The sequence below is a fragment of the Chrysemys picta genome, chromosome 21 (assembly GCF_011386835.1).
Source record: "Chrysemys picta bellii isolate R12L10 chromosome 21, ASM1138683v2, whole genome shotgun sequence".
NCBI lineage: Eukaryota > Metazoa > Chordata > Testudines > Emydidae > Chrysemys > Chrysemys picta.
This window is the reverse complement of record NC_088811.1, coordinates 7,195,483-7,223,378: the sequence shown is the minus strand read 5'-3', so window position 1 is coordinate 7,223,378 and position 27,896 is coordinate 7,195,483. Positions and strand designations below refer to the sequence as shown.

The window sequence follows — 27,896 nt, the reverse complement described above, 5'->3', positions numbered from 1 at the left end:
GAGAGTGCTGGGTCTTGGGATCCTGGTCAGTTTAGGGGCCAGGCGGTCAGACCAGAGTAGCACTAAGACCTGGTGGAATCCTTGTCCTGCTAGCCAGTATCACCGGTGCGATTATGCCCTGGGGGGGACCCATTTCCCCTTCTCCCTCCGGTCCAGCTCAGGGGAGAGAGGCGCCCAGTCTTGGCTTTTCTTTACTGCAGCTGGGCGGGAGCCCCCGTTTGTGAAATCAGCCCAACCACAGGCAAACTCCGCCCGCGAGCAGCTCCGCGCTCCGGAGGCAAGTTGAACGCCGCAGCTGGGGTGTTGCATGGGCTGCTCCTCCAGCCACTCCCGTCGGGGGGGAGGATTCATGACTTGGGAAGGGAGGGGACGCGTCTTCCCGAGCCGGATCCGCAAGAGCGCAGCAAAAACTCTCGGGAGCGGGGGCTCTGATCTCCCGGCGCTAGCGGCCAGGCTGCGGGACCCTGCCCCGGAATATGCCTGATCTCCAGCCGCTCATCCGCCTTCAGCGCGCCAGGCTTTGGGATCGCAGGTAGTTTTGCCATGTTTGCCAGGACGGCGCTTCAGCTCGCTCTGTGGCTGCAAGTTGCGCTGGGGCAGAGTCTACCTAAGAGAGGTGAGTGCTTGGAAAACCCGGGGTTAGCCTGGCTCTGACCCTGGCAATGTCACCGGGATGCAGGCAGTCGCGGGGGAAAGAGGGAGTGAACTCCCTGAAACTGCCCCAGCAGGGAGCAAACTTGTCTGTGTTGTTATTTATTGCAACAAATAACATGCAATTGCCTCGGGACCTTGCAGCTCTCAGGCCGGTCCGAGGGAAAGGGCTGCCTGCTCCTTTAGTGCAGAAATCTTAATTTAAAAAATAACTTCAGGTACTCCTGCTAATTATTGAGCTTTAACAATTAGATACCCTCCTCTCTCCCCTTTAAAATATTTCCCCTCTGCCCATGTGTTGTGTGAAAGACCCATTGCAAACAACAGGGGAACTGGCAGTGAAACCGACACCAGGTAAACAAAGTGGAAAATCAGGGGGTGGGTGGGATCTCTAGAGTAACTTGTCACTTGAGACAGTAATGAATAAAAAAAAGTTTTCAGACAACAGAGTGAGGGTTAAATCAGTAGCGTCTGGTTAATTCTTCATTTGTTTATAGGTAGAAAAAAAGTCTAGGCTCTGAATGTTCTAATAACAGTAGCTGCAGGTGGATTTCACGGGCTAATAGGATAGCATCCACACCTGTGGCATAGAAGGCTGGGTGAGAGGAGATGTGAACTTTCAGTCAGGTCTGGAGACCAGATTCTCAGCCTTTCCTGCTGGGGGAGCAGTTGAGGGCTTGAAGGAGGGCTGGGTGGGCAACAGTTTTCCCATCCTGGGGAAAAGTTTGATGATTCCAAAAACGTTCCTGTCCCAGATCAGAACAAAAAATCAAACTCGTGAACATCTTCGCAAACCGACAGTCTGGAAAATAAACAGTTTGGCTCCATCCACACATTTCAGGTTGATGGTTGTGAAATGTTTTCTTGTGATGACTTATGTATGTATGTATGTATGTGTTTGTTTAATAGATAGATATTACTGGAATTAGCTTATTTCATGAAACAAAAAGGCATTTTGAACCCACACGAGGGAGATTTTTTTAAAATGAAAAATGTTAGTGTTGAAACGTCTTTCGAAATGTTTTTGAAAACGAGAGATTTGTCGGGCCCGACCCTTGCCCACCAACGTGTTCCAATTTTGAGGAATTGGCAGCTTGTGACCAAAAAGAAAAAAAAAAGCGATGTCTAAAAATTCCTGACCGGCTCTAGTCAGAAGCCTTCAGGGGCAGATTCTGCCACCTTTACTCAAGATGAGCAGGTTCTTGCTTTGACTTCAGCGGGACTCGTTGCAGAGTAAAGCACTGCTCAGTGTAAGAGTGCGGGAATCTGGCCCCAGGGACATAATTTACCAAGCTAGATTCCTGTGCCCAGGCTGGCATTACTGCTCCTGGTGCTGAGCCAGGATTTTCTGATGCCTACACAAGCAGAAATGATTATTCTTATTCATGTAACCAGCCCTGGTAATGTACATGGCACTTCTCGAGCCTGGCCTAAGAGAGAGACCTGCTTTGAAGAGGACGTTAAAAAGGAGCAAGCCTCTAGCTTTATCAAACGGATGTGGCTGACACGAGACGCCAAGTTGCAATCTCGGTGTCTTTGCTTTAGTTTTACAACTCTGCAATGAAATGCAACGGCTGCTCAGCTGGTCTGAGATTATTTTCCAAAATCCGACTGCTTCGCTCTTCGGTGTTTTATGGCTCCCAGCAGAGGTGCCTCTAAAGTTTTGCATAAAGTGCTCTGGAGAAAACCATCTGGTTGTGTGTGGGATGGGCTGTCGTGCGCGGCTTAGTTTGATTTACCAGCATGGTGTGTGGTGGGGTGGATTGGCAGGCATGAGGGACTAAGTGGAAGACAGAAAGTCAGTCCACACGCAGGGCCAGCTCCAGGCACCAGCTTCTCAAGCAGGTGCTTGGGGCAGCCACTCTGGAGAGGGGCGGCAGGTCCAGGTATTCGGCGGCAATTCGGCAGACGGTCCCTCACTCCGGCTCGGAGTGAAGGACCTCCCGCCGAATTGCGGGCGCGGCTTTTTTTTTTTTTTTTTTTGGTTTTGGCTGCTTGGGGCGGCCAAAACCCTGGAGCCGGCCCTGTCCACACGTCTGGTTCTTCCTGGTGCTCACACTTAACACTCTTGTGGCTTCACTGTTAATTGCAGCAAACAATGCAGGGACATTATTGGGTGGCCAGTGGCATTTCTGAGCTCTCAGGAATGACCGGTCAGTGCATTAATTCAATAGCCATCATTATCAGAGAGCTGCCGCTAAGAGAGTGGGGTGCATGACCTGCAGCATGCTTAGGGCCAGATTCTTATCTCAGCCCCCCGGCGCCAATCTAGAGTTCCACTCCTCATTACTCTGGGTTTACATGGGTGTAATTGAGATCAGCATTAGCTGGTCATTCTAGATTTACACCAGTGGAAATCAAAATCCAGCCTATAGAAAGGAGAACATTTAGAGCCCAATTCATCACTGCCCTATACCCTGTGCCATCATTTACTCCCATGCAAAACCCTTGTGCAGCAGCAGGGGTTGCATTTTGCAGCTGCATTGTGTGATTCGCACCAGCACGGTGTATGGCAGAGCAGCACTGAGCCGGGCCTTTGGGATGGACGGATTGCTGTCTTTCTCCAGGCAGTTATGCTGCCCTGAAAATACAGATCCGTTGGTGAGTGTGAAGGCAGGAAACAGCAGCTGAAGGCAGGCTGAACCTGGGGTTTAGCGGCAATTTTGGCACAAACTCCTGGAGGAGAGTAGCTGATTGAAAGCCGTGAGGTTGAGAGCTGCTGCTGCCGCTAGCCCTGCTCGCTTCGCCCTCTGTGTTATGGTGGGAGTGTGTAAGATTATTGCCTAGACACAGTGAAGTGGAAAGAGACCTGGCCATCTTACGCAGCTAGCTCTGGGGGCATGCGAGGGCGGTATTGGTGTATACTGGATGACGTTTAACCCCCAAAGTCTGAGTGCTGGGCACTACGCAGGGGATGAGAAGGGGAATGGAGGTCACCAACCCAACCTATGTAGCAGCCGCTGTCCTTCCATGCACCCTTTGGACAGGGTCCCACCTGCTCGTTCAGCCCCAGCAAGGAGCTGCGCAGTGCAGAGAAATCCCAGTCAGGCAGGGGGCACGTGGGTCATATTTTCCAGCTCTTCTCCACTTCCACGAGGGCTAGAAACGTCTTATTATTTATTTATTATTGGAAGCTGTGAGTCTCTTCTAATCACAGGACTCCAGGAGCCGGGGCTTTATGCAAAGCACCAAGTATCACAAGACAACCATGAGATGTGGCAACACTGCTGTAGCCTTAAAAGTAGCTTGGCTGAAGAGCTATTTCTCAATCTGTGGCTTATATTTGGTGCACGCTGACTGCCCCTGGCTTACCCTGCAGAACAGCTTTGGTCTTTTGGGTGTGTGAGCATCCCTCATTTGGAGAGATCTGTGTTTTATCCCCTACACCCTCCATCTCCCAAACAGTGTGGTCTCTTTCGCTTGCAGTACAGCCTCTCCTCTCTCTAATCTGCCTGGCACTCCAGAGCAACACCCCCAGGGTTGGGTCGATGGTAAAGATCCCCTCTTGGGAGATTTGATGCCTTTGTCCTAGGGCAAGTCCTTCTCCTCCCATCTGTTCGGACTGGGGCAGCACTGAGAACAGAGCCTGCTTTCTTCAGCAACCAAACTCCAGCTCTGTTTCTGAGGGTGCTGGGTTTTTTCCCCTTAGGGCAAAACAGTGGGGGTGGAGAGAGTGGCAGGGCTGGAGGTTTTAAGGCACAATTAAGAGACTGGTGACTGATGTCTCTTGGCTCTTGAGTTCGCTCCATTCTTCCTACCAGTTCTGAGTCCCATATAAATCAAGCAGCACACCGTGCATGGGGTGACACCGCTGAAAGGGAGGGGAGTTTTGGCCAGCATCATCTTTTGATATCTCAATTCAGGCAGGAGGAAAGCTTTGGCCAGCTACTTTCTCCCAGCTAAAGCCAAGCAACTCGATGGTCCCGTGACAGCGTTGTGATCTCCACACTGATCGCTTCCAGTCGCGGAGCCCATACCTCGCTTGGCTGGCATGCACGCTGCAGTACAAAAAGGTCAGCGAGTGGGAGAGCGGGGCTGTGCGGCTCTGCCATTTGTTCCCAAAGACCTGGGTTCCAGGACAGCCTGGGGTCACCAGTGACATGAGTTTCCCACAGTTAGTCCCCAGGTGAGGCGATTTTGTGCCTTAGAATAAGGGGCACGAGGTGCATCGGCAGAGCTGCTGCAGGAGCTCCGCAGGGGTAGAGCAGACAGTGCTGCAGAGCTCTGAGCCCAGCAGTGGAACAGGGTCTCCTGTCCCAAGGGTGGAGCTAGTTCCATGAAGCACGTTTTAAGGAAGTCTCTTTACCAGTTGCCAAGAGAACAGAGATGGGTTTAATAAAGCAACCCAAACCCAACCGCCCTAGCGAGGTCTGTGTATGGTTGTCACTGGGCTGGGTTGATGATGCTGAGGTGGGTTCCTTGTCTTAAAGATCCCGCTGGAGGTGAGAAATCTCAGCTTCGAGGATTAATTACATTTCCGTGTTGCTTGGAGCAGGGGCTGATTGCAAAGCACCACAGGATTAACCAGCAGTTTGAACCCCAGGGGGTCCCCTTCCATCTCTGATGAAATGTGGAGGATGAAGGGGAGGAAAGAACTGATACAATTACAAGGACATTAAAAAAAGAAAATGCAAAGGGAAGAGCCTAGCGCCTTATAGCGTGTTGTGCTCCTGTCCCATGCTTTGCGATACAGCTCTAGTCTAGTGACAACTGTGAACAGAGAGAGGCCGGGGGGTGGGAGGGAGCAATTTATTGATATTTTATTGGGGTTAAGTGTCAGGGGAAGCTGAGCCTGATATAGCATTTGTTGTTGTTGTTGTTTTATAAAGGAGCAAACCTGGATATCTCAGCCCTAGAGGGGAGGGAATCAGCCATTCTGTGATACCCATAAATAGCTGCAAAATATACACCTGCCTCCTTGCACAGGTTCTCCAAACAATAAAATCTAGCCACCTTCCAGGAAGTTCTGTTTCGAAGATGTGGTACTTCCTGGAGTGCCAGCCAATCAACATGTCCATTTCCAGCACGGCATGATGGCTCTATCTAGCCTTTCAGTGGGTGGTGGTATCATCTGAGGTTTGGCAGGATGCTGGTTCACATCCCTCCTTTGATAGTTTCCTCTTGGGAGTGGCTGCGCTGTGGGTTTTATTGGTCAGTGCCTTTCTTGACTGCTGAGTGACTCAGGAATGCTGGCAGGGCTGGGTTTTTACTGGAGCCTTCTCCCTCGTGGGGCACGCCTTGCTTTGCCCAGGGAGTTCAAGTGCACATGATCTTCTTTACCACTGACGAGCAGACTCCTTGGGCCACCTCCAGTCCCAGGTCATCCAGACCCTGCCAGGGCCAGGAGCCATTGCAGCTTCTTGTTGCAACATTCGGAAAATTAGGTGATCCCCCTCTGGCGGATGGGGGTAGGAGAAGAGACAAGGAAACAGATGACATCACGCCAGGAGATGGCAACTGTGCTGCCAAGCGCTCTCGCCCTGGCCTGCCAGCCAAGCAGCTGGCCCTGCCATCTGACCTGGGTGTACAGCAGGGTGTGTGACCCAGCAGGGGGAAGCACAGAGCAGTGGCAGCATGAGCGGAGTGACTTGCTGCAGGAATCCAAACACGTCAACCAGCCAATGTGGAACCCTCTGACCGAATGGACTGAAGCTAGCGGCCAGGGTGTATGTATCGCCCTGTACATCACTGGTTTGAATCTGGCTCGGGCTAGTATTGTCTGAAAGTCTCCTCTCAGGTGGGTTGAGGTGTCTCTTTCTCCAGAACCCCCATTGAGAGGCCAAGGACTCAATGGGCCATGGAGAGTAGATTTCCCCCCCCGAGCTGAGGTCAGGGTTGACGCTCGTGCTGCCGCTGCCCAGGCTGTGCCAGTTTTGTGAATAAATAGCAGATCCCTCTGTGCGGTTTGTTGGTCCCGTACCTACTATAGCACTCATGTGGCTGTCCGGCGGTGTGGCCCAGTGAGCTGAAGGCTCGACCCTTGGCCTTGAGAGACCTGGGTTCTATCCCTTGACTTGATGAGTGACCTCAGGAAAGTCCCTGCCTCAGTTTGCCCATCGGTAAAATGGAGACGATAATGCTGTGGAGCGTTTGAGCTCTCTGGATGGGAAGTGCTGTATCAGAGCTAAGTTTTACAATGAATTATTGCCCTGCTGCAGGGCTGCCCCCAACTCTTGACATTAAAGATGGGTTCAAATGTCACTGAAACGGACTCTGTGTTGTGGTTTGTTCTGCGAACGGGTCTGTAATGCTGCGGTGCTGGTGGGTGTGTTTCTGCACCAGGCTGGGTCAGGCCGAGGCGGCTGTGATGCACGTAAGCTCCGTGAGTGCCTCTTCTGGGCATCTCCCACGTAGTCGCCACCCTCTGACTTCAATGCTGTCCCTTGTCGGGTGGGAGTGTAATGAGGGGGATTCATGTGACTTCTGCTGCCAGGTCATGGTGTGCTGGAACGGCTATGTCATCCCGTGAGCCGGCACATCAGACCCGAGACAGGTTCATGGGCTAGTCAGCCGCTGGCCTCAGGAACCGGGTGCTGCTTCCAGGGAAGACCTGCAAACAGCGGACGGGGAGGGTCATTATGGGGCTCTGGTGACTCCAGGGCGTGTTGCCTTTGGGATTTTCAGCTGCAGGTGTCTAGATTGAAGAGCTAACAAACACAATCACACACACACTTCCCGCCATCCTGCACACGCACCCAGAGCAATGCAGTGCTCTGGTCCCCGTGCTCATGTGTTCTGATGTTCCCGAAACGCTCGCCCCAACACGCACGGGCCCCCTGCCAAATACCGGCCCCAATGCACAAACCCTACACGCATGGGCCCCCTGCCAAATATTGGCCCCAATGTACATGCCCGACATGCATGGGCCCCCTGCCAAATACCGGCTCCAACGCACACACCCGACATGCGCGGTTGCCCCCAACGCCCTTGACACACTCTGCACCCCTCCTACACACACCCTGAAACACACACGCACTCTGAGACACCCCCTGCCACCACAGGATGGGCCCAGATCTAACCTACACCGAGGATCAACAGTAAAGTGAAGGCACCTCGCAGGAGAACCCTATATCCAGACGGGTCCTGGACCTGAGCCAGCTGGCCTCGGAGCAAAGGGGTGCACAGGGATGAGTTTGTATCCCCGAGATGCTAAACCAGCATCCATGGGCTAGAGACTGAACTCTCCAAAGAGCTTTAAAAACATCCTAGATGTTCAAGATAGGAAAGGTCAATAAGGGCATGTGGCCTGCACCCCACAGGTTTTCTCCCGGTGGTGCACTTACATTTGTGACAATATACTAGCATTTCCACCTCGCGGGCAGCGTGGCCACTTGGAACTTGATGGGGTAGAATATAGACCCTCCTGTTTCCAAAGCACCCCCTGCCACTGGGCGAAAGGAGAATCCCCATTAGCTGTCAGCAGCGTAGGGGTCTATGACACACAGTTGAGTAGTTCTGGTTCCATGCAGGGAGGATAGAGACATGGATACACCCCCCCCCAACACACACACCCACACACACCAACTCATCACAACATTGTCTAGTCCAACTTTAAATTTCTCAAGCCATGTGGCTTCCAGCCCTGCCCTAGAGAGACCGAGAGGTTTCACGCACAGGAAGTTTTAAATTGTCCCTCCTCCCATCCTGTTCCTCCGATCTGCATCCCCTGGGCTCCCCTGAGCCATTCCCCAGCCAGCTGGGTGACTGCACCTCTCAGAGACCTGCGTGCGTCCCCCTGGCAGCCCTCTGCCATTGCTCATCCTGTCTTCCCTTTCACCTAGTCCCTTCGCTGCTTGGTTTCCCCTGATGCCTGCCCCTGATGCGTGCGCTCTCTCTCTCTCTCTCTCCAGCAGGCTCAGGGTGGGAGGTGTATGTGCCTCCTTTGAGCGGTTCTTTCTTGGGAAAGTTCCCATTCGACTGTCTCCTGCCTTGTGGTTTTGGCTCCCCTGTGCAGACCGTTTGAGGGCAGAGCGCTCACTACTCCGGGCTGCACCAGGAGCTTCCACGCTCCTTGGCTCAGGCGGCATTTGAGCTGCATGTTTGGAGCAAAGCGCTGCTAGCCCCCTCGCCCACCTAGTGGGAATGGATTCCCCTCTGTGCCGCTTTCCCTTCCCGTTCTCCTCTGGCGTGGCCTCTTTTCCGGGCTGTCAAAGGAGGGGGAAAGGCCCTAGGGGGGCTGGCCTGAGCCCATTCCCTTCCCCCACTCCCACCTCAAAGTTCTGGGCCTTCCTGCTTTTCTATTCCTGGCCCCATGCCCCTCACTCCTGTCCCCCAGCACCTGCTCCCACTCCAGTCCCGGACCCACACACGCTGCTCTGCCAATGCCTCTCAACCCTGCCCTGCAGCATGCCCTGGGTTCCCCACGCAGATCTGGCAATGCCCCCTGCCTTGCTCTGCCCTGCTCTTCCAGGCTGTTCTTCCAATGCCCCTCATCCTTGCTGTGCAGCACCCCCGCGATCCCAGTCATTGGTCTCTGTAACAGGCAGGCTGCCAGTCTTGTCGAACAATACCCTATTCAGCGTTGCCAGCTGTTGTGATTTCTTCACAAACCTTGTGATATTTGGGGGGGGGGGTGTTAAAGCTCCAGCTCCTGGAGTCCTGTGATTACCTGAGAATCTCAGCTTTCATTTGTGGAAAAGGGGGGAGGAAGAGCTGGACAATCTCACACACACACACACACACACACACACACCAAGGCTCAAAACCCAGAAAGACAATAAAAAGAACTGAAACCTTCTTACTTTAAAAACATTTCCAGCTCACTAAGCCAATCTTATGGCTGTTTGAACTCTTGGGGCTGACAATACTGCTAGGGAATGGACTCTGGTTACTAGCCTCATTTCTCTTCTGACCTGCACTCAGCTGAGGGCCCAGGTGTTCAGAGAAGCAAGACTAGCACACGGTAGTTCCACACTGCCCCGCTGAAGCATTTTCAGTTCATCTTCCACTGCTTGGCATTTCAACCCCCTAAGGATTCATGCAGCACAGACAGCATTTTTTGTAATAAGGGTCTGAAGAATGTATTGAGTTCTGAGCCCAGCCCCGCAGCCGTGAACAAATAAGCCAGACAGAAATGCCGCTATCACAGCAGACTCTCCATCATAAGTCTCTGTCTTCCTCCGCTTCCCCCGCTCCTTGGCTCAGGCAGCAGTTTCTCCCCACATGTCTGCACAGTGCCTAGTTCAATGGGGCTCCCAGGTGCCGGTGTAATAATCATTTCTCTGCCCTCCCTCCCTCCTTGTGTGTGTTTCTTTGCAAAATGTGACTTTAAAAGGAACTTGGCGAGGTGCCTCTGAGAGCAGAGACGCAGCACGAGCCGCTGCCTGGCTCGTCAGCCACCAGAGCTGTGCTCTGCATCCTGACTCTTGCCGCCGCTGGCTGATGACTGCCCTGGAGGCGTGCAGAACATGCCCGTAGAAGGACGGTGCTCGCAGAGCCCAGGCCTGACTCAGTGCCACACGGGCCTTTGCCAAGAGCGGGAGGGTGTGAGGCGCTCGGCAACGCTGGGATTCGCTGGCTGTTTGGGTGACCCAGGACCCTGTTTACAGCAGCTGCCTGCTTGATTTTAACCCTTCTGCGGAAGGCACGGGTCCCAGGAGCAGTGCTGTAGCACGGCTCTTCGCATGTTATGGAGCCGCACCTCCGCTTGCAGTGATGGGCCAAACGTCACCTCTTGTGCTGCAGCCCGGGGGCTGTGCGTGTAGCACCGGGGCCCTCAGACGTGTCTCTGGTGTGAGCCAGGTTGTACGGGAGGGATTGTCTCATGAACACTTCCCCTCCCGTTTGTGATCCTGCAAACGCCTCTCGCCCCAGCCTTCATCACACACGGAGTCCAAACAGCCAAAGCTGTTGACTTCAACAGGCTTTGGATTAGACCCTTCCATGCACTCCCATTTCTGGGTTAAGTGCTTCCAAATGTCTCCATTAGAAAGGTGTTTAGAGAACCAAATTCTGTTCTTCCGTTGTCACTACATGGAGTCTGTGGCCATATTAAAAGGAACAAGCCTTTGTCTATGTCTGTGTCTCCCTGCTTCGCACTCCTCATCTCAGACTCTCAAATTGCTCTGCAGAAATTAAGCTCCACACCCAGCGGGTGAGGCAGATAAGTACAACGAATGCTGCTGTGCAGGCAGGGAAAGGGAGGTGCAGAGAGGTGACGTGACTTGCCCAGGCTGGCACTGAGAGTCAGTGGCAGGGCCTGGAGTAGAACCCAGGAGTCTTTATGCCATGTCAGAAAACATATAAACAAGGGGCCAGTCCTGAGGTCCTTACTCAGGCAAATTCCCATTGGAGTGCCTGCATATGGACCTCAGGATCTGGTCGAAGATAAGCAAATTCACTGCTACCAGACTCCTATGGCAAGGGTTGGATTGGGTCACACCATCTCAATAACCTCCTCTCTGTCTCTCTCTGCCAGGTCTCCAGCCCTTCATCCCAGACTCAGAAGGGGACCTTCTCTTCCTGCTGGACAGCTCTGGCAGTGTCTCCTACTACGAGTTCTCTAGGATCAAGGAGTTCATCAGGGGCCTCCTGCGACCCTTCACCTTTGGCCCCAGTGACGTCCAGACCAGCATCATCCACATCAGCACGGTGCCCACCATAGAGTTCCCCTTCGACCGGTACTTGTCCAGTGGGGCAGTGCAACAGGCCATCCGGGACACGCAGCAGCTGATGGGGGACACCAACACGGGCAAAGCCCTCTCCTTCGCCAAGGAGAAGTTCTTCACGGACGAAGCTGGCGCCCGGGCGGATGTGCCCAAGGTGCTGGTGTGGGTGACGGATGGCTTCTCTACTGATGACATCTCCCAGCCCATGCAGCTGCTGAAGGACATGGGGGTCACGGTCTTCATCATCAGCACTGGGCGCGGGAACTACCTGGAGCTTTCGGCAGCTGCCAGCCAGCCTCCTGAGAAGCACTTGCACTTTGTGGACGTGGATGACATGCCCATCATCACCAAGGAGCTGAGGGACGCCATCATAGGTATCATGCGCTGGCCGGCCTGGGGAGAGCTATTCCAGTTAGCGATGCCCCTTTGGGGTGTGTGTGTGGGGGTGAACGCCAGCCAGTTCCTCAGTTTGGGGAAGCGCCCTAGAGTTCAGGTACTTCTGTGAACCTTCTGTGGAGGTCTCTGGCCTGCAAAGCCAGGGCTGGGAATCTCCTGAGAGAACGACTCCTCCAGTCCCACAAAGAACACGGAGGGGCTAAACCAGTGGTCCCCAAACTTTTCACAATCACACTCCCCCTTGTTCCTGTCCACATCCCACCCCGGGAGCCGGGAGTGGGGCTGCGGCTCCCGGGAAGGGGAGGGGACATGGACAGGGGTAAGAGGGCCAAGGCTGGGGCTACACCGGGGGGCAGGTCTGGGGCCAAGAGCTGGGGCTGTGGCAAAGCTGGGGGCGCAGCTGGGTGCCGCTCCCTCCCCGCCAAATGTTCCTCTGCGCCCCCGCCATGGGCTAAGCCCATTTTACTGAATAGCAGCAGGTGGCCAGCCCTTGCGGCGCCTCTGGGAACGCTCAGTTCTGGGGAGGGGTGAAAGTCAGGGTCAGCTGGTATCTCACCCTCGCTCGCTGGCACTGCCGCAAAGGTACCCTACGCAGATGTTTGCTGAGGGGTGACGGCGCGCTGCCCCCCAGGTGGGCTCAGCAGCCGCAGAAGGGATTGAATCTGGGGGGCCGTGGCATAAAGCAGGAGCCTCTGCTGCCTGAGGTAAAAGAACCAGCTCTGCTTGTCGAGACTGTAACAGGCTCCTCAACCTCGACATGAGGTCCAGCCTCCACTAGCGTCACACCGAGTGGGTTGCCATGACAAAGGCCAGATTCTCAAAGGTATTTAGGTGCCTGACTGTTCAGCTAGGGGCTGAGGAGTTAGGAGCTTAACCTGCTTCTGTGCTCGTAGAAATCCTGCCAGGTGCAGCTCTGCATCGTTAGGTGCCTAAATACCTTTGAAAATCTGGCCCTAGTGCTCCGTGCTTTGAAGATAAGAAGGCCCCTGCTCTCAGGAGCTGGCGGGGTACGAATCCCCCTAGACACTCTGTGTGGGGTAGATTGGCTTCCCCATCCTTTGCTAGCAGAGGTCGGGTCCATAGTGTGTGTTGGTGGGGAGACCTCCTATTGACCCAGGACAGCTGCGGCATTGATCTTGCTTGTCCAGGAGTGACCCCAGGCCTTGAGGAGGTTGGGGGTAGAGTGGGGACAAATTCTTGTCTTCCCTTTGGGGAAGATCCCACAAGGTCTTGCAGCTGTAACATCTCCCTGCACGCTACAACGGAAACAAGCCAGGGTCTGTTCCCTCCTGCAGGCTGTGTTCGCGTCGCAATGATTTGCTGGGTGGGGGAGAGGAGAGGAGAGCTCAGACATGAGTTGTTTGGATTCCTTTGAAACCCCCCAGATTTGGAAATAAATCATCACAGGTTCAGGTCATTGGCTTCCCTTGCAAGTCAAGCCAGGCAGGAAAACGCACCAAACCCAAGAACTGTCCTTCTGTCTCCACGGGTCAATGGTTACCCAGGGACCTCGGAGCAGAGCTGGAGGTTTAGCTGTAGAAAATAAAGGTTAGGATTTTCAAGAGTTAGGTGCCCAAATCCCTTCGAAACATAAGGGAATCTCTGAAGCACGCTAGTAAATTCCAGCCAAAAAGATTACCTGGCTGCCCAGTAAGCCTGGTGTAACAATTTGTTCTTTAGTATGTAAGCACACCAGTCCAGGCTACATCTAGGCAGTGGTGTGGGCTCTTGAGTGGCATGTGTTAGTGCGAACTAAGATTTTCCAAGTTGTATCCCAGCTCCGCCACTGACTCCCTCTGTGACACTGGGTAAGTCACTTAACTTCCCTGAGTTAGTTTCTCCCTCTGTAAGACAGGGATAACACCAGCTTGCCTTAGAAGATTACTTAGTTAATGTCCATAAAGCGGCCGGAAGCCATAAAGCATGAAGTGACTCTGTAGAACTCAACAATAGGGCTGTAAATTACCGTGGGTTCATTCTAAATGGACGGTGAAAATTTTCCAAAAATTTTAAACCAACATTTCAAAGACGTCAAGCGGCTCGAAGCTGTCCCATTAAAACAAAGGAGAATAATCACGACCACCCGCTGCACGCACAGAATAAACCCAGTGCTGATAGAACTGTTGCCAGGGTCGACTCACTTAGCGCTTACCCTGTGGAACAGAGCTAACCTAACGTGGCTGCATGTCTCCGTGGAGGCTGGCATTCACCGAAGGATCAAAGTCCTGCCCTGGGGCCACCTGGCATGGTGCTCTCTTAATAATCATTAAACGTGGTTCCTAGCGGGATTCCAGCAATGGAAATTGTGACCCAGAGTTTTGCATCCCACAGGCCGTGTTGTAACGTGCTATAGGAGATAGCCAAGGGGAAGGATCTATAGCACAATTTTGGCTAGCGCAGTCCTCGGAAGAAAATCCTGGCCAGACTAGTCAAGGTTAGCATGTTGGCAGCGAGCCGGTTTGCTGCGAGTGTGGCAGTGGAACTGGAGTGATTGGTAAGAGTGGAAGGCCAAAGGTGGGTTAGATTTTCATGGTCAGCCTTTGCAAAGTGGCCGGGAGAGAGACCCAGGCAGCCAAAAGTCACGTGCACTGTGCTGGAGCCAGCCTTGCCGAAGCAAAGCGGAACGCCGTGTGCTCGTTTGCACGTCCTTACCTACAACTCTCGTCCTCCACGCGGCTCTTCAGTGCCATTCCTCCGGGTGTTGCCTGGCCCAAGCCTCCTAGTATTCTAGGATTTCTTTGGGAAGCTGAGCCAGTTCCTCTGGCCCTACGAGGTGTTCCAGTCGCTTGCTGGAGACGGACTCTATTGGAAAGGAGGTTTTCCTTCCCTGCGCGGCCCCTGCTGAGGGGAGACTGGTTAGAGCTCGGTGTGGAGGAGCCAATTAACCCTTTCCATGGTCTCCTATTGACCCAGCAATTTTGTCACTAAAGAAAAGCCCACATTTAGAAAACCAAGGATGAAAAAATCATACATTATAACTATAAAAAAGAAAAGAAAACTAACCACATCCGCAGAGTAGCCGGGGCTTCCCCCTCCCCTCCAGTTGGGTGATCAGGGAGCACGTACTATGTATATCGGAGCCATGGCTGGAATGTGCAAGGTGCTGGACAAACTCCAGCTGGCAAATGGGCCGCAGCAGCCCAGAAGCCGGGGGGAGTTATCGCCAGCTCCTAGCACACACCAACCAGAAGTCAGGCCCCTCCAGGATCTGGCGTGAAGGTCACGAGATTGTCAGCAATGATACGTGCTGTGTTCCTTTGCCTTCTGGCTTGTAAGCGTCTGGCTTGCACTCATGCCAAGCTTTGCTCTGCATCAGTGAGGTCGAGAATTTTTTTTTTTAAATGAATCCAGGATTCTCCCCTATGCCCATGACTCCAGGAGCTGGGGCTTTAAGACAAATACCAACTACCTCGATAAAATTGAGAGTTGCCAAGAGCGGGCCCTGGTGCAGAGCCCTTCGCCTTCCCTTCCCCAGGGCTGCGGGTGCCGTGCTGTGTGTGCACAAAGCGCATATGCCATGGGAAGGAAGGGAGGGCAGCTGGCATGCAGTGCAGGGAGGCCGTTCCAAGCGAGCGGGCAGCATGGGAAAAGGCCTGGAGCTGGCATTATTATCATCATTATCCTGTCCTCATCGCTTGAAACAAGATAGAGCATTAAAAGGCCTTTTGTAGGTGCACAAATGAGCTTTGTAATGAAATTGGCCAGTTTCCTCCCTCCACCCCTGTCCAGGAAGGGGCTGGGTTTCATCCCTGCTCATTGCTATACGCCCACAGGATGGACCTGGCTCCCATGCAGCAGTTGCCTCAGGTGTGAACGTGAGCATGGGAACAACCCACAAAGGGAGTAAATCAGAGGGGCCATGCCTCTTCTCTGAGCTGCATTAGCCTTTATCTCCTCTTTGCTCCCTTCAGAAGCATCTCCTTTGCTTTTAAAGATTTGCTCAGAGATCTAAGCAGGCAATAAACCAAAGCTGTTTGGTCTGGGAGTCATGCTAGAGTTTTAGATCCAAGCCAACAAGAAAGGCAGTGCTGAGAGTGAGTGAGAGAAGGGGAATAGACTCATGTTTGGGACATATGGGGGCTCCCCCCTGCTGGTTTCTAATCCTGCCTCTGTGGAAAAGTGACATCAGCTCTCTGCCTCAGTTTCCCTCCGCATACAATGGATATGATAATATCAACTGACCTGCGGTGAGGGGTGCTGGGAAGGTCGGTGAATGTAAATGGCTCGACAGACTGTGGGCCTGGTTCTGATCTGGCTTGCTCTGGTGTCAATCGGGAGTAGCCCTGTTGAAATCAGTGGAGCTATGACAGTGTAAAACTCTTGTAAGCGAGAGAAGATTCAGGCTATGCTAAGAGATTGACCAGGGCAGCTGTCTCCCCCGTAGTTACTTCATTCCACCCCCACCTCCCTGGCCTTCTCCAGTCTAGGGGGGCTGTTGGGCACCCCTTCTGAACTGTCCGCCATTGCTTTACATCCGCAGACAATCGCTCGCATTTGCTTTCCTGCTTGAATTGATGGAACCTAAATCTGTCACCCCCTAGTCAATGCGCCACTCTCCTCTGGCTAGCAGACAGCAAGTGTGTAGGATGCTGTCCGTGCTGCCCCTGCGCAGCAAAGATATAAAGGGTTGATCCTGCTCCTTTCGCCAGGCCAAATCCTCACAGCCTGCAATGGGCACCAGGGAAATACCTGCGACAGACAGATGGACACAGGGAAAACAAATCGGATCTTGGGGAAATGGCTGAGCAACGTAGCGCAGGCGATGAGGCTGCTTCTTAGAGACAGTGGCATTGAAATACACTGGAGCAGATGGAGCAGAGTCCAATCTAATATGGCAGTGCCTGGTTCTACAATGGATCCTTCCTGACTTCCAGTGGGTTACTCTCTACGTACACCAGCGCAGGTGAGAAGAGCGGCCCATGATTAAGCTGCTAGTGTCCCCTTAAAATGGTGAGAAACACGCACCTATTCTCAAGGTACTGTAGTTGGGGGAGAGAGTCTGGCTTTATTCTCCAAGGGACGGACCTGAGATGCAATCAAAGAATTCCTGTGGGGTGACGTGTGGGTCTATCCCTGCTCACGTCTGATCGGTGGCTGTGTCTGTAGAAACGGACATCACCCTTTGGCACCTTCTCCACTGCAGGATCCTACGCGCAGAGGAGCAATAGAAACTGCAGCCGGTTCCAGCACAGGCACAGGGGGAGCAGCCCGTCTGTGGGCTCCAGCAGCCCACGGCGAAGGCTCCGTGTCAGGGACCTGGATAGATTGTGTAGTCAAGGAACATGATTTCCCAATCTGATAAAAAACAGCACCCGCCGTGCTCAGCAGATGTGAGGCCCTACCCTCGACGGGCGGAATTCAGTCTGTTCTAACCTGCGTTTGTTGGTTAAAATGGACGACGACTGGCCATTCCGTTTGAAATCAAACTTTGGGAGCCTGATCCTATTAGCACCGAGCGTTTTCCATCCCAGTGCCTCGGAGCACTTCACAACGGTTGGTAGGTATCAGCCCAGATAGGAATACTGAGGCACAGAGCTGAAGAGATTTGTCCAAGATCACAGCTGAGCCAGTGGTGGAGATGGTAATAGAAGAACAATAATGAATACCTAATTCTTATGCAGCACTTTGGATCTCAACGAGCTTTACAAAGGAGAGCGGTATGCTTAACCCCATTTTGCAGATGGTGAAACCAAGGCACAGAGTGGAGAAGTGGTTTGCCTGAGGTCACCCCACAAGCCAGCAGCAGAACTGGGAACTGGACCCAGGTCTCCTGGGTCCCAACCCAGCCGACTGCACTGAGAAGAACAATGTTTCCTTTGCAGATGATGAAAGAGCAGGTTTCCTGCCACCTTAGCCTTGGGCTCACTGAGAGTCAAGAAATTTCCAACAAGCCCGTGGCTGTGAAAAGTGCTTGTCTGTGTCCATCCTACATGAGCCACAAAGAGACACTGAGAGAGAGTCATTTTGTTAATGGGGGGGTGAGTGAGGGGGTGTCTGGGGTGCAGGAATCATTGGTGATTGGAAAGCTTCAGCCGGGATGGATGCCTAGGGAATAACATCTTGCTAGCCTAACATTCGTTTTAGATCAGAAATTCATAAGGTGCTGAATCAATCAAGCCACGTGCCCCTGCTCTCTGTGGCTATTGGCTTTGCTTTATGGCCAAGGCAGCTCCAGCTATGCAGCAGGGCACAGAGCTTGATGCTGTTCGCAAGCTACAGGCCAGACCCCCAGCTGATGTAAAACAGGGTAGTTCCATGGATGGAGCAATGTTAGTTTGCACCACCCGGCTCTGTCTTGGAGATGATTCATTTCCAGCCCAAGTGCATTTGGCTTTCGGCAGGATAAATGTTCTTTCCAGCACCTCAATCTCTGTCTCCGAGTTTTGAAATGAGCTGGTCCTTTGTGCCCTTAAGAATCGCACAGCATGGAGCAGCAGGGGGGGCAGGATCGGGAGCTTACAAAGGAGTTCTTACAAAGCACGGTGGGAACCAGGGAGGAGGGGGCGTTGAATGTTGCTGGCTGGCTGTTGGTGTGAAGGGAGAAAGCGAGGGCATGGCAGATGTGGAATGTTCCTTCCCAGCTGGGCGAGCCCATAAACAGCTCAAAGGAAAAACTGAGGCTGTTTTCCGGTGTACCACGGAGCTGGCCTGGAACTCCAGCAGTTTAAAGGAGGAAGGCTGGGCTTCTGGTTCTTGGGCATGCCTGAGATCTGAGTGGTGGTCCCAGCTCTGTTGTGGATTTGCTGTGTGCTCTTCAGGACGTCAGGGCTACGCCCTGCCTCAGTTTCCCCACCTGTCCGTGTTGGACAGTGATATGTGTAAAGTGTTTTGAGCTCAAGATGGAAGTGGGGGGATGCAGTAGGACGGCCCATTGGTCAAAGCCCCATGCAAAGGCTTCCCCTCTGTCAGTGGCTGGCATCCATGGGCGCATGGCTGAGCTGAGTTTTCCCAACTCCTCCCTTTCCCACTCGGGCAGGAAGCTGTGTGGTTTGGAGCCCGGAAAGCAAAGGGGAGGCTCTTATCAGACAGCGGCCTGCTGCTTCCAGTAATCTGCACTGTCAGCAGTCTGTCAGCGGGGCACTGGGCAGGCCCACAGGCCAATACGGTGAGAGGTGGGTTTGCTCCTTGAACAAGCCTCAAGGCCTTGGGAATGCAGGCGGGGAGCCCTGCCAGTCCCAGGGCCAGGCAATGTCCTGCTCCCCCCTTGCAGGAGCAACAGAAAAGCCACAGTCTGGTTCCAGCCTCTCCAGTTTCCGCACCCAGATGGCTCTGCAGGGATGGAAACATGGAGAGGCTCAGGCAAGGGAGAAAAGGCTTTTGGGGGGCATTTCGAAGGCAAGGGGGGGGGGCTGAGGCCCTGGGAATGGTGGGAGCTGCAGAGGAGAAGGCCCTTGCGCCAGAAGTGCTGAGTTGAGATGCAAAGGGCTGCAGAGAAGGGCTTTGCAATGGTACCACGGGAAGTGGCAAAGGATGTGGCCAGAGGTGATCAGTGACCGCACGGGTCAGGGCAGGGGGCAATGGGGGCTCTGCTGTTTTGCCAGCCCTGGAGAGAGCCGCCTCTGGGACAGAATGGGGGAAAGCAGTGGGCAGTGCCAGGGGCGGGGAACACTGCGGCACTGAGCGCCACAACACAATGGGGCATCTGTGGAGCACTGGGATGGGTGACCTCAGCCGGGATGAATGCAGGGGGCTCAGCAAATACCAAACAACCCCCCTAACTCTCCCCTGCCCCCCTTCCACAGCAGCAGGGCTGGGGCACGGAGTCTCCTGGGGAGAACGGCCTCTTCTTCCATGCTGGGCTCTTCCCGTGCACCGGAGGAGCAGATGCTTTGACTCGGCTCCTTGGCAGGCAGGGGACTGACCTCTGGAGGGTGACCCACGTGGGACTAAGAGTCAGAGCTCGGGGGTTCTGTTCCCAGCTCTGTCGCTGACTCTGTGTGAGCTCGGGCGAGGCTTTCATGGCCAGAAGTCAGTGGGAGCAGAGGGCAGGGGGCGCCTGATAACCAGACCATTCCCCTCTCTAGGCCTCAGTTTACCACACTGGTGAATTGGGGACAGTGGCACTGCCTGCCTCTCAGGTGGAGTGTCCCTCCCGGCCCCGGCGTGAGCTAAGGAGAGTTTCCCCCAAGGGAAGCAGTTGCCCCTGCTTGCAGCAGGCTGTGCCCACGTGGGGCGTGAACATCCCAGCACAGCGTCTCAGGCAGGGCCGGGGTTGCCACAGCAGGCCGGGTAAGTGCCAGCCCGAGGCATTAGCAGTACAGCGATGACTGCTGCATGCCAGTGACTGCAGGGCTGGGCTGGGCTGGGCTGGATCTCACCCAACGGGCCAAGCACAGCAACGCCACCCTGGCCTTAGGATCGGAGGTTCCAGCCCAGCCCCGCCTGGCAGTGATACCAGCCCGGGACTGTCGGGCGCCAGTGTGAAAGGAGCGTGGGGTGGGAATGGGGGTGGGTATCAGCACAGCCCCAGTGAGGCAGGTATCTCCACCCCTCCGTGCAGTCCTTGCGGCGGGGTTGGGTGACACACACACACATGCACACACATGATGTGGAGGGGCCTTTTCAGAGCAGCCTGGGGCCCGGTGGCAGGGCGGGCGGTGGCAGAGTTGCCCTGTCCTGTCCCAGCTGTAGCTGTTCTGTTCAGCGTCAGTCCCTCCACTCGCTCTGAAGGGCCCAAGAGCAACGCATGCTGCTGAACGAGGGCTCTTTGGAGCTGAAGGCCAGGTACTATGTAGTGGGCATCTGGGGTAGAGCTGCCACCCGCCAGACAGACACAGCTGTGCAGTTCTGAGCCCTGTGCCAGCTTTTTGGGGTGTGGTTTCCACTGCCATCTGGTGGTCGTAGCAGAGAGATGCACTTGCTTTACAAGCGCCTATGGATGATAACGGATACAATGGGGTGTTATTTAGACTTGGAAGTAACTAAAATGAACCAGATTCCCCTGCTTCTGTTTACACTCACTTCATGGCTTTGAGGAAAAGGCTAGAGGCACATTTGTGCTCCAGAATCTTAAAAATAAAAAAAATAAAATAAAAAAAGGGACTGGTTCATAGCAGTCTAGCTCCAACCTGCTGTGCAGTGTAGCAATGAGCTGCTAAACAGCTGCCTTGTTCCACCCCAGAAGTGGCTGCATTGCAACTAAGTGTGATCTTGAGCGGTGTATAGAGTTATTTCTAATGTGTTTAGAGCTCCTAGTATGAGAGGCGAACCCCAGCTACCTGGGCAATGCAAAATGCTCACCTGCATTTTCTGTGCCTAACGAAGCTACTGCTGCAGATGCGATGGGACAGAGTTGTTTGCACAGGGAATCAGTGGGACTTCTCTGATCCTCCAGTGACTTCTTATTGCTGTTTCTCTCCCAGATGTTATCCGAGCCAAGCGGCTCCGCGCCGTGGAGATCACCTCCAGCAGCTTCCGTCTGACGTGGCCTAGGCTCCTCTCCAGCGACACCGGCTACTACGTGCTGCAGTACGCCCCTGCGGACGACCCGAGGAGGAAGCTGGTGAAGCAGGTGTCCGGGGATCACACCACAGATGTCCTGAGCGATCTCTCGCCAGAAACCACCTACGAGGTCGTGCTCGTTCCAGAGTCCAACGAGCACTATATCCCTCCGCAAACCACCAGGGTCACCACGCTGGAAGGTAAGACGATGACATATGTTACAGTAGCACCAATCAAGGGTCAGGGCCCCATGGTGCTTGGTGCCATAGAGACACATAGCGCAAATAGTCCCTGGCCCAGACCTTCTAGCTGAGGCATGAGGAGAGTGAGTCTGGGTTTCAGAGAGACCCTCTAGCTCGGCCACAAGGTGTGGGCATGATGCAGGAATCACTCGGTGGAATTCTCTGGCCTGGGTTACGCAGGAGGTCAGATTAGATTAGATGGCCACACAGTGAGAGTCCATCTGGCCTTAAAATCTCTGCAGATTCTAAGGGGAAGACAGGGGTGGGTCACCCCAAACGCCTGGTTCTGTTCACTCCTCGCTGTGGGAGACAGGAGGTTAGATGGACCATTGGTCTGACCCAGTATGGCCGTTCTTATGAATCAAGAGAAAAAAACAGCAGAATTTAGTTAGAAACTGGAAGTCTCGGCGCTCCCCTGGCTTACCCAGTGCCGATCGGTGGATCCCATCAGGGTAAAAGGAAGCAAAGCCCAAGCAGGTGGAAAGAGCTCCGTAAACCTGCACTCCCCGTCTCGCTATCACCGTGTGACAACCCAGGCATGTATAACACGCCCCGAATGGGACCTGGGACCGCTGGGTCTAGAACCATGAGCCGCTCCTGCCTGAGCGGAAAGATCCGGGTGTCTGAGCTGAGGCGCCGGTAGCAAGCTTCCCATCCTCTACTGGTGACCACCAGCGGGTGACGTGGAGTCGGTGGCCACTAGAGGGTGACATTGTGAGCAGAAGCTGGACCCGTTTGAGGGAGAAGTGTAGAAAACTAGTCCCCTGGGAGAGCCTTTTGATTTAGAGCAGGATTGGGCTGTGCTGACGTGTCTGACTGAGGTTGAGTTGCTTCCGCCTCCATGACGGCCAATAGGCTCCCACTGCTGTTTTTACACTGCTGTGGCTGGAGACTGCTGTGCTGCCGTGAATCACCCCAACACACGTCTTCCTTTCCCTCCTCCCCACAGAGGAAATCAGCCCAACTCGGGTTCTCATCTCGGAGTCCAAGCCGCACAGCTTCCGCGTCAGCTGGGCTCCCACGCCGGACAGTGTGAGGAGCTACCAGGTGCTGTATGGGCCGCTGCCTGGCAATTCAGCTAAGCTGCTGGAAGTGGATGGGGCGCACAACAGCACAGTAGTGGAGAACCTGGCCCCCAACACCACCTACTTGGTGACGGTGGCGGCCATCTATAAATCGGGGAAGGAGAAAGCCCTGTCGGCCAAAGCTTGCACGCAGGAAGGTGAGTGAGCGGGGCCCTCTGCTGACAGGACACCACCATCCCAGCTGTGAGAGAACACCGCATGGGCTTGAACTGAACAGGGACTGGTCTTGTTACCTGCGGTCAAACGGGTTCCTGCAGAATGTGGCCACCTCTTTGGCCAGACCAGGCACTGAGGTGAAAGCCCTTCTCCCTCTGTTTTGTGTCTCCCACCCCCCGCCTTTGCAAGCAAAGCCAAAGCCCACAGCAAGGGAGCGCTGCGCCTCAGGGAAAGGACTCCAGCAATTGAGTGGGTCAGCCAAGCCAGCTAGCAGGGGCCGGGGGTAGAATGCGGCCAGGGGGACGATACAGCTTTCAGGGAACAGAGCATGCATATCCTAGAAATGTGGCAGAGTGACAAGCATAGGACGGATGAAAATTCAGCAGTAGGTGTGCAACAAGTCTCCAATGGAGTCTGTCCTCCTAAGCCACCTGGAGCAGCACAAGCAGAGCTGGCTGGGAGGATGCTGGAGTCCCCAGGGACGGAAGGTCGTTTCTGTTGTCCTCTCCTTCCTCATGGCCTGTCTCTTGGAGCCTTGGAGGGATGGAGGTCATGAACTCCCCTCGGGCACATGCCAAAACTCCCACGCCAGTGTGAGTGGTGTAACTGGGGTGGAAGCTCAGTAACGGGGGTGTCATGGGTCGGCGGCTCCCAGGAAGTGAAGTCTCTGGAGCTTAGCTTGTCAGAGCAGGTGAAATCCGGCTTGATTTAATCAGAAGGATTCCGGAGTGAGCAATGGCGGAGATGGGAGATGAGTTGGGGCATGGGGGTATCACAGGCCAGTTCCCATGGGCTGGTGTCCGTGTCAGCAGAGAGGCTGAGGACTCCACGAGCCCTGGAGATGGAACTGTCCCCTCCTGCCTAGAGCAGGCCCCTCCAGGGCACGGGGAGCCATGCAGAGGGAGTCCGGTGACTGCCCAAGCTGTCCCTGTTCTGAGGATAAACAGGGGCCTGCGGCCTGCAGAGCTGTCCACCCCGCCCTCTTCTCAGCGCCAATCACTAATAGGGGGGAGATCAACCCCAGAAGGAGGGATGACGCCAAATGACTGGGCCCCCATAACCTCCTCTTCTCCCCGTCCCCCTACTAGAGAGCTCCAAGGTGAGGCACCTGCGCTTCGAGGACATGGGCCCCAACACCCTGAAGGCCTCCTGGGACTCGGCCGACGGGCCAGTCCTCGGTTACCGAGTGAGGTGCCGGCGGCAGACGGGCCCCTCGTCACTCCTCAGCGTCTCGCCGCAGATCCACAGCGTGCTCCTGACGGACCTGGCCTCGGGCACTGCCAACAAAGTGTGCGTGAAGCCCGTGTACAGGAACCAGCCAGGGAAGGGGCTGTGTCGCATGGTTCACATGCAGCATGGTGAGTCAGGGACAGGAGCCCTCCTGGAGAGGGCAATGCACTAGCGCCCTCGTGCCGGGGGGGAGTGTCTTTGTGAGGGGATGCGGTAGTGCCAGTTTCTTTGGCTCAGTAGCCATTGGTGACCACCCACGCCCAGTGGCACTGGTTGCTCTTACACGACAGTGTATACTGGGTACAGCCATGGGCTCGGGGCAGGACAGAAGTGACCTGATTTATAGAGGTGCTCAGCACCTGCAGCCCCCCTTGACGTCAGTGAGCACTGTAGATACTCCGCACCTGTGAAAATCAGACCCGGGGGGCTGGGTTGGCAGGATTCCGGTTTGTAACGTGCAGTAGAGGGACCTGGAGAGATTTCTTTTAAATCCTTTGTGTTTTAACCTGACCCTGTCCGAGACTCGCTGTTATCTGGGAGGTTGATTTGCTCTGGTTCCTTGGCTGAGGAGCCCTGTTTTAACGGCGCACTGGGGTTCTCGGAGTGCTGAGACGGCGGCAGAGAGTTTCACAAGTAACGAGGGACTGTAGCTTAGCCTGGTTTTCCCAAGGCGAGTGCTCAGCGCTGTGGAAATCGGGCTTCTTTGAGGGGTCTGGAGTTGGTCACATAAAAATGGAGGTACCCAAACCAAAGGCTGCTGACGCTTTGACACTGAAATCCTCTTTCAGTTCTTAGAGGGCCCGATCCAGAGCCCTTTGAAATCAAGGGGAGCTTTCCACCCACTTCAGTGAGCATTGGATCAGGCTCTAATTGCCATGACGCTGCTCTTGTGCTCGGGGGCTGGTATGCCGATACATCACCCCACAATCTTCGAGGCATCCCCCAGGGGGTGATGCAGCCAGCTGTTCACACATTTCTAATAAGAGTGCTCCCCCTAGTGGCTGTGGCTGGTCTACATGGCCCTGTTGTTCGGCCTAGGGGTGTGAATCGCAGCTTTGCAGGCAGGAGGAAATGTGCCAACCTGCAAAAGAGTACCTGGGGTTAGCAGGAGAGGAGCAGGGCACCTGGGTGTTGGAATTGCAGTGTGAAAATCTTACTGGTGGTGTCCAGTGCTGCTTTGACATCACCCATCTGCCTATCGTCCCCTGTCTTGAAGGAGGAGAAGTTCAGGGAGGGGCGTCCCAGGCATCGGGGACAGGGCAGGAAAAAGTGCAGGGACTTCTTTATGGGAGGAGCAGGTGGGTGTGCTGGCATGGCTGGTGCCAGGGGGGAGGTGAGCTAAGGCACCAGAGCAGAATTGCAAGGAGGGGCTGAGCTGAGAAGGGCTTGGAAGGTGAAAACTAGAAGATTGGAACTTGACGTGGTGAAATGGGGGAGGGAGGAGGCAGCAGAGGGATTCAAAGAGGGGGCGGTACCATCAGAGTGATGGTAAAGGAAGATGATCTGAGTATGAATGGACCCGGGGGGAAGCGGGGGGCATGTTGGGGAAGAGGTTGCGGTAGTCAAGAGAGGGGAGGGAGAGGAGTTTTCCTGTGTGGACAGAGGAAAGGTCAGAGCTTGGAGACTGCCTGGCTAGGCAAGGCCAGGGGGAGGGTGGAGTCGAGATATTCCCCTTCCACCCCTGAGCGATGGTGGAGCTATGTCTTGGAGGGTGAGCTCGCTGAGGTCTCCCCGGAGGGTCAGATGGGCAGAGCTGACGGTTTGTCCTTTGGCCCCTTTCCAGCCACAGCAGCACAAGGATACAAGCACAGACGGAGCGCGTGAGGGACACTGGACTGAGCTGTTCCCCTACAGCGTGAGGGGAAAGGATTGGACAAGGATGAATAGAGGGACCTCACCGATCATCTCCCATCCTGCGTTACCCCTTGAGGTGTGTGGTTCCCCCTAGCTGTTGTCAAGCCCATTAGACTCCTGAAACTGTAAAGTACGACCCCCAGCTTATCAAACAGCTTGGCTGGCTGGAGCAAGCGGACGGGCTGATGGATCCCAGCCATGCAATGGGTGCGGGTTAAAAATTGTGCTAGCCTTTCGTATGTTCCTACGCCTGAAAAATTAGCGACGGAAAGACAAAGTGGGAAATCGTAACCGTTGTTTGCTTCCTGTTTTTTATTCATTTTCTGTCTTGTTTTGGTTTTTGCAGAGTATAAGTGGCCTTGCACTGATCACAAGTGGCTGGGAGCCACATTGATCCCTGGTGTATAACTCCATAGAAGCTGTTGGAGTTAGACCAGGGGTGAATTGTGCCCAGTGAGATCAATGAGTTTGGGAGGCAGATCTAGGTATTGTGACAGGGAATACAGTAGGACTGCAAAGAACAGATTCACCTAATGAATAGCACCTTCCATCCAAACATCCCAGATGTTCAACGAGCATCGCAACGGGGCTCCCATCATCCATCCCTGAAGTGAAGCCACCTCTGATGTGGAAGGACAGAGCCTTTAAAGGTGCTTAGAATATGCAGGGATGATCCAGCTAGAAGGATCATTTGGGGACAGGAGAGAAGAGGAGATGCAAAAACCCAGCTGGAGTTTGGCCAGGACACAGTGGTTAACTCCCTGACTCTTATAAAGCGCCCCGGGGTATTTAATAACCACAACCAGTCCAGACCTTGATTTATGTCTCTCTCCGAAGACTGGCAGTCTTTGCGTGATTAACTCCCAGGAATGGAGCAGCAGGGTTGTTCCAGGTCAAGGTTGACATGCATTGGCAAAACTGTGTGAAGGAAGCTCATACAGGGCTTGCCTCGTCAACACAGCTTCAGTCTCTCACTTCCGTGGATACTAAACCACCACCCCCAAAATAATCTGCTCAGAAATGAAGGGATTTCAGGAAATCCTGCTTCCCCCCTGCATGCTGCTTCTGATCCCAGTGGAAGGCAGAACAGGTACCAGATTATACCCTTTTCTGCCTTCCACTGGGATCAGAAGCAGCATGTCATAGGCACAGAAAGGCCAGTTGAGATGGCCATTTTTCTTTCTCTCTCTCACACACACACACCACAAGCAGCCAGCAACATAGTTGGTGCTAGTTTGGCCCAGCAGGTGGAAGATCCAGGGCAACCTGGATCAGGGAGATTAATTTACTCTCATGCCCCTAGACATGTCCCGTTTGAATGAGTTTGAGTCCCCCATCGGCAGGGCCATAGAGGGGAAGCTCGCACTGCCGGCGCCGCTACCTGTTTGCAGTCTCCAGGAACCTTTCCCCACCACTATAGTCACATCAAAAACTTTTTCAAATAGCTGCTGCCCTGCCTGAAATCCGGCACTGCATGTAAAAGGAGATCGCTGTAGGAGGAACACCGCTTAGCTGTTTTCTCGCCCGCCAGGTTTGGTCCTGCTGCCTTTTCGGGATGGGAAGGTGTGTAGGGGGAAATGAGGCGCTGATCATTTTAGTACTTAGTGAAAATGCCATTTTGAATGTGCAGTTCCACCCGCCAGGGCGTAGGGTGTGAAGGAGATGTAAATACTTCTCTGTGCCCGAGGACGCAGCGCCAACGTGCATGTATTCTCCTAGAAACGCTTACTCTGTTTGGTGTTCATTGCTTATTTAACCTGCACGTGAAGCATTTTAATAGCTGTCCTGTATGTCTGGGAAGCCATGTGCTAGATCCTGCAAGCCCTTCAGGGGCCTGATTCTGGGAGTTTTGCCATTGACTTGATTGGACCCGATATGTTGAACTCCAACTGGGTGGCTTACATGGGGCAGAGACCTTGGGTGGGCCCTTTGCACAGAGATGACTGTCACCCATTGACTCCAGCAGGAGAGCTTACAGGGCCTGGGTTCTCCTTTGGGAGGTGCATGTGTAATTGACTAACATTAAGGTTACACTTGCATCAAGGGGAAGATACAGCTTCCTGAATCTTTCATGCAGTAAAATGTAAAAGCATCTTGTTTGTTCTTGCTGTAAGATGGAGATCGTTTAATTTTGCGCAACTCCCCGGTGTAACGTACTATGCATTAACATTGCCTTCCCTCGATTGTAATGCGTTCTTTTGAAGACAGTAAATTAAAAATACAAGATCTATTGA

At 54.0% G+C, this 27,896-nt stretch overlaps 1 protein-coding gene across 1 annotated transcript; it reads left to right on the top strand.

Moving 5' to 3' along the window:
• Positions 1 to 291: 291 nt before the first annotated feature.
• VWA1 (von Willebrand factor A domain containing 1) lies at positions 292 to 27,896 on the top strand. The gene is made up of 6 exons (XM_008167288.4): positions 292 to 616; positions 11,069 to 11,632; positions 21,017 to 21,295; positions 22,287 to 22,559; positions 23,667 to 23,936; positions 25,592 to 27,896. The coding sequence occupies exons 1-6, from the start codon at positions 544 to 546 to the stop codon at positions 25,630 to 25,632; spliced, it is 1,500 nt and encodes a 499-aa protein (XP_008165510.2). The 5' UTR covers positions 292 to 543; the 3' UTR covers positions 25,633 to 27,896.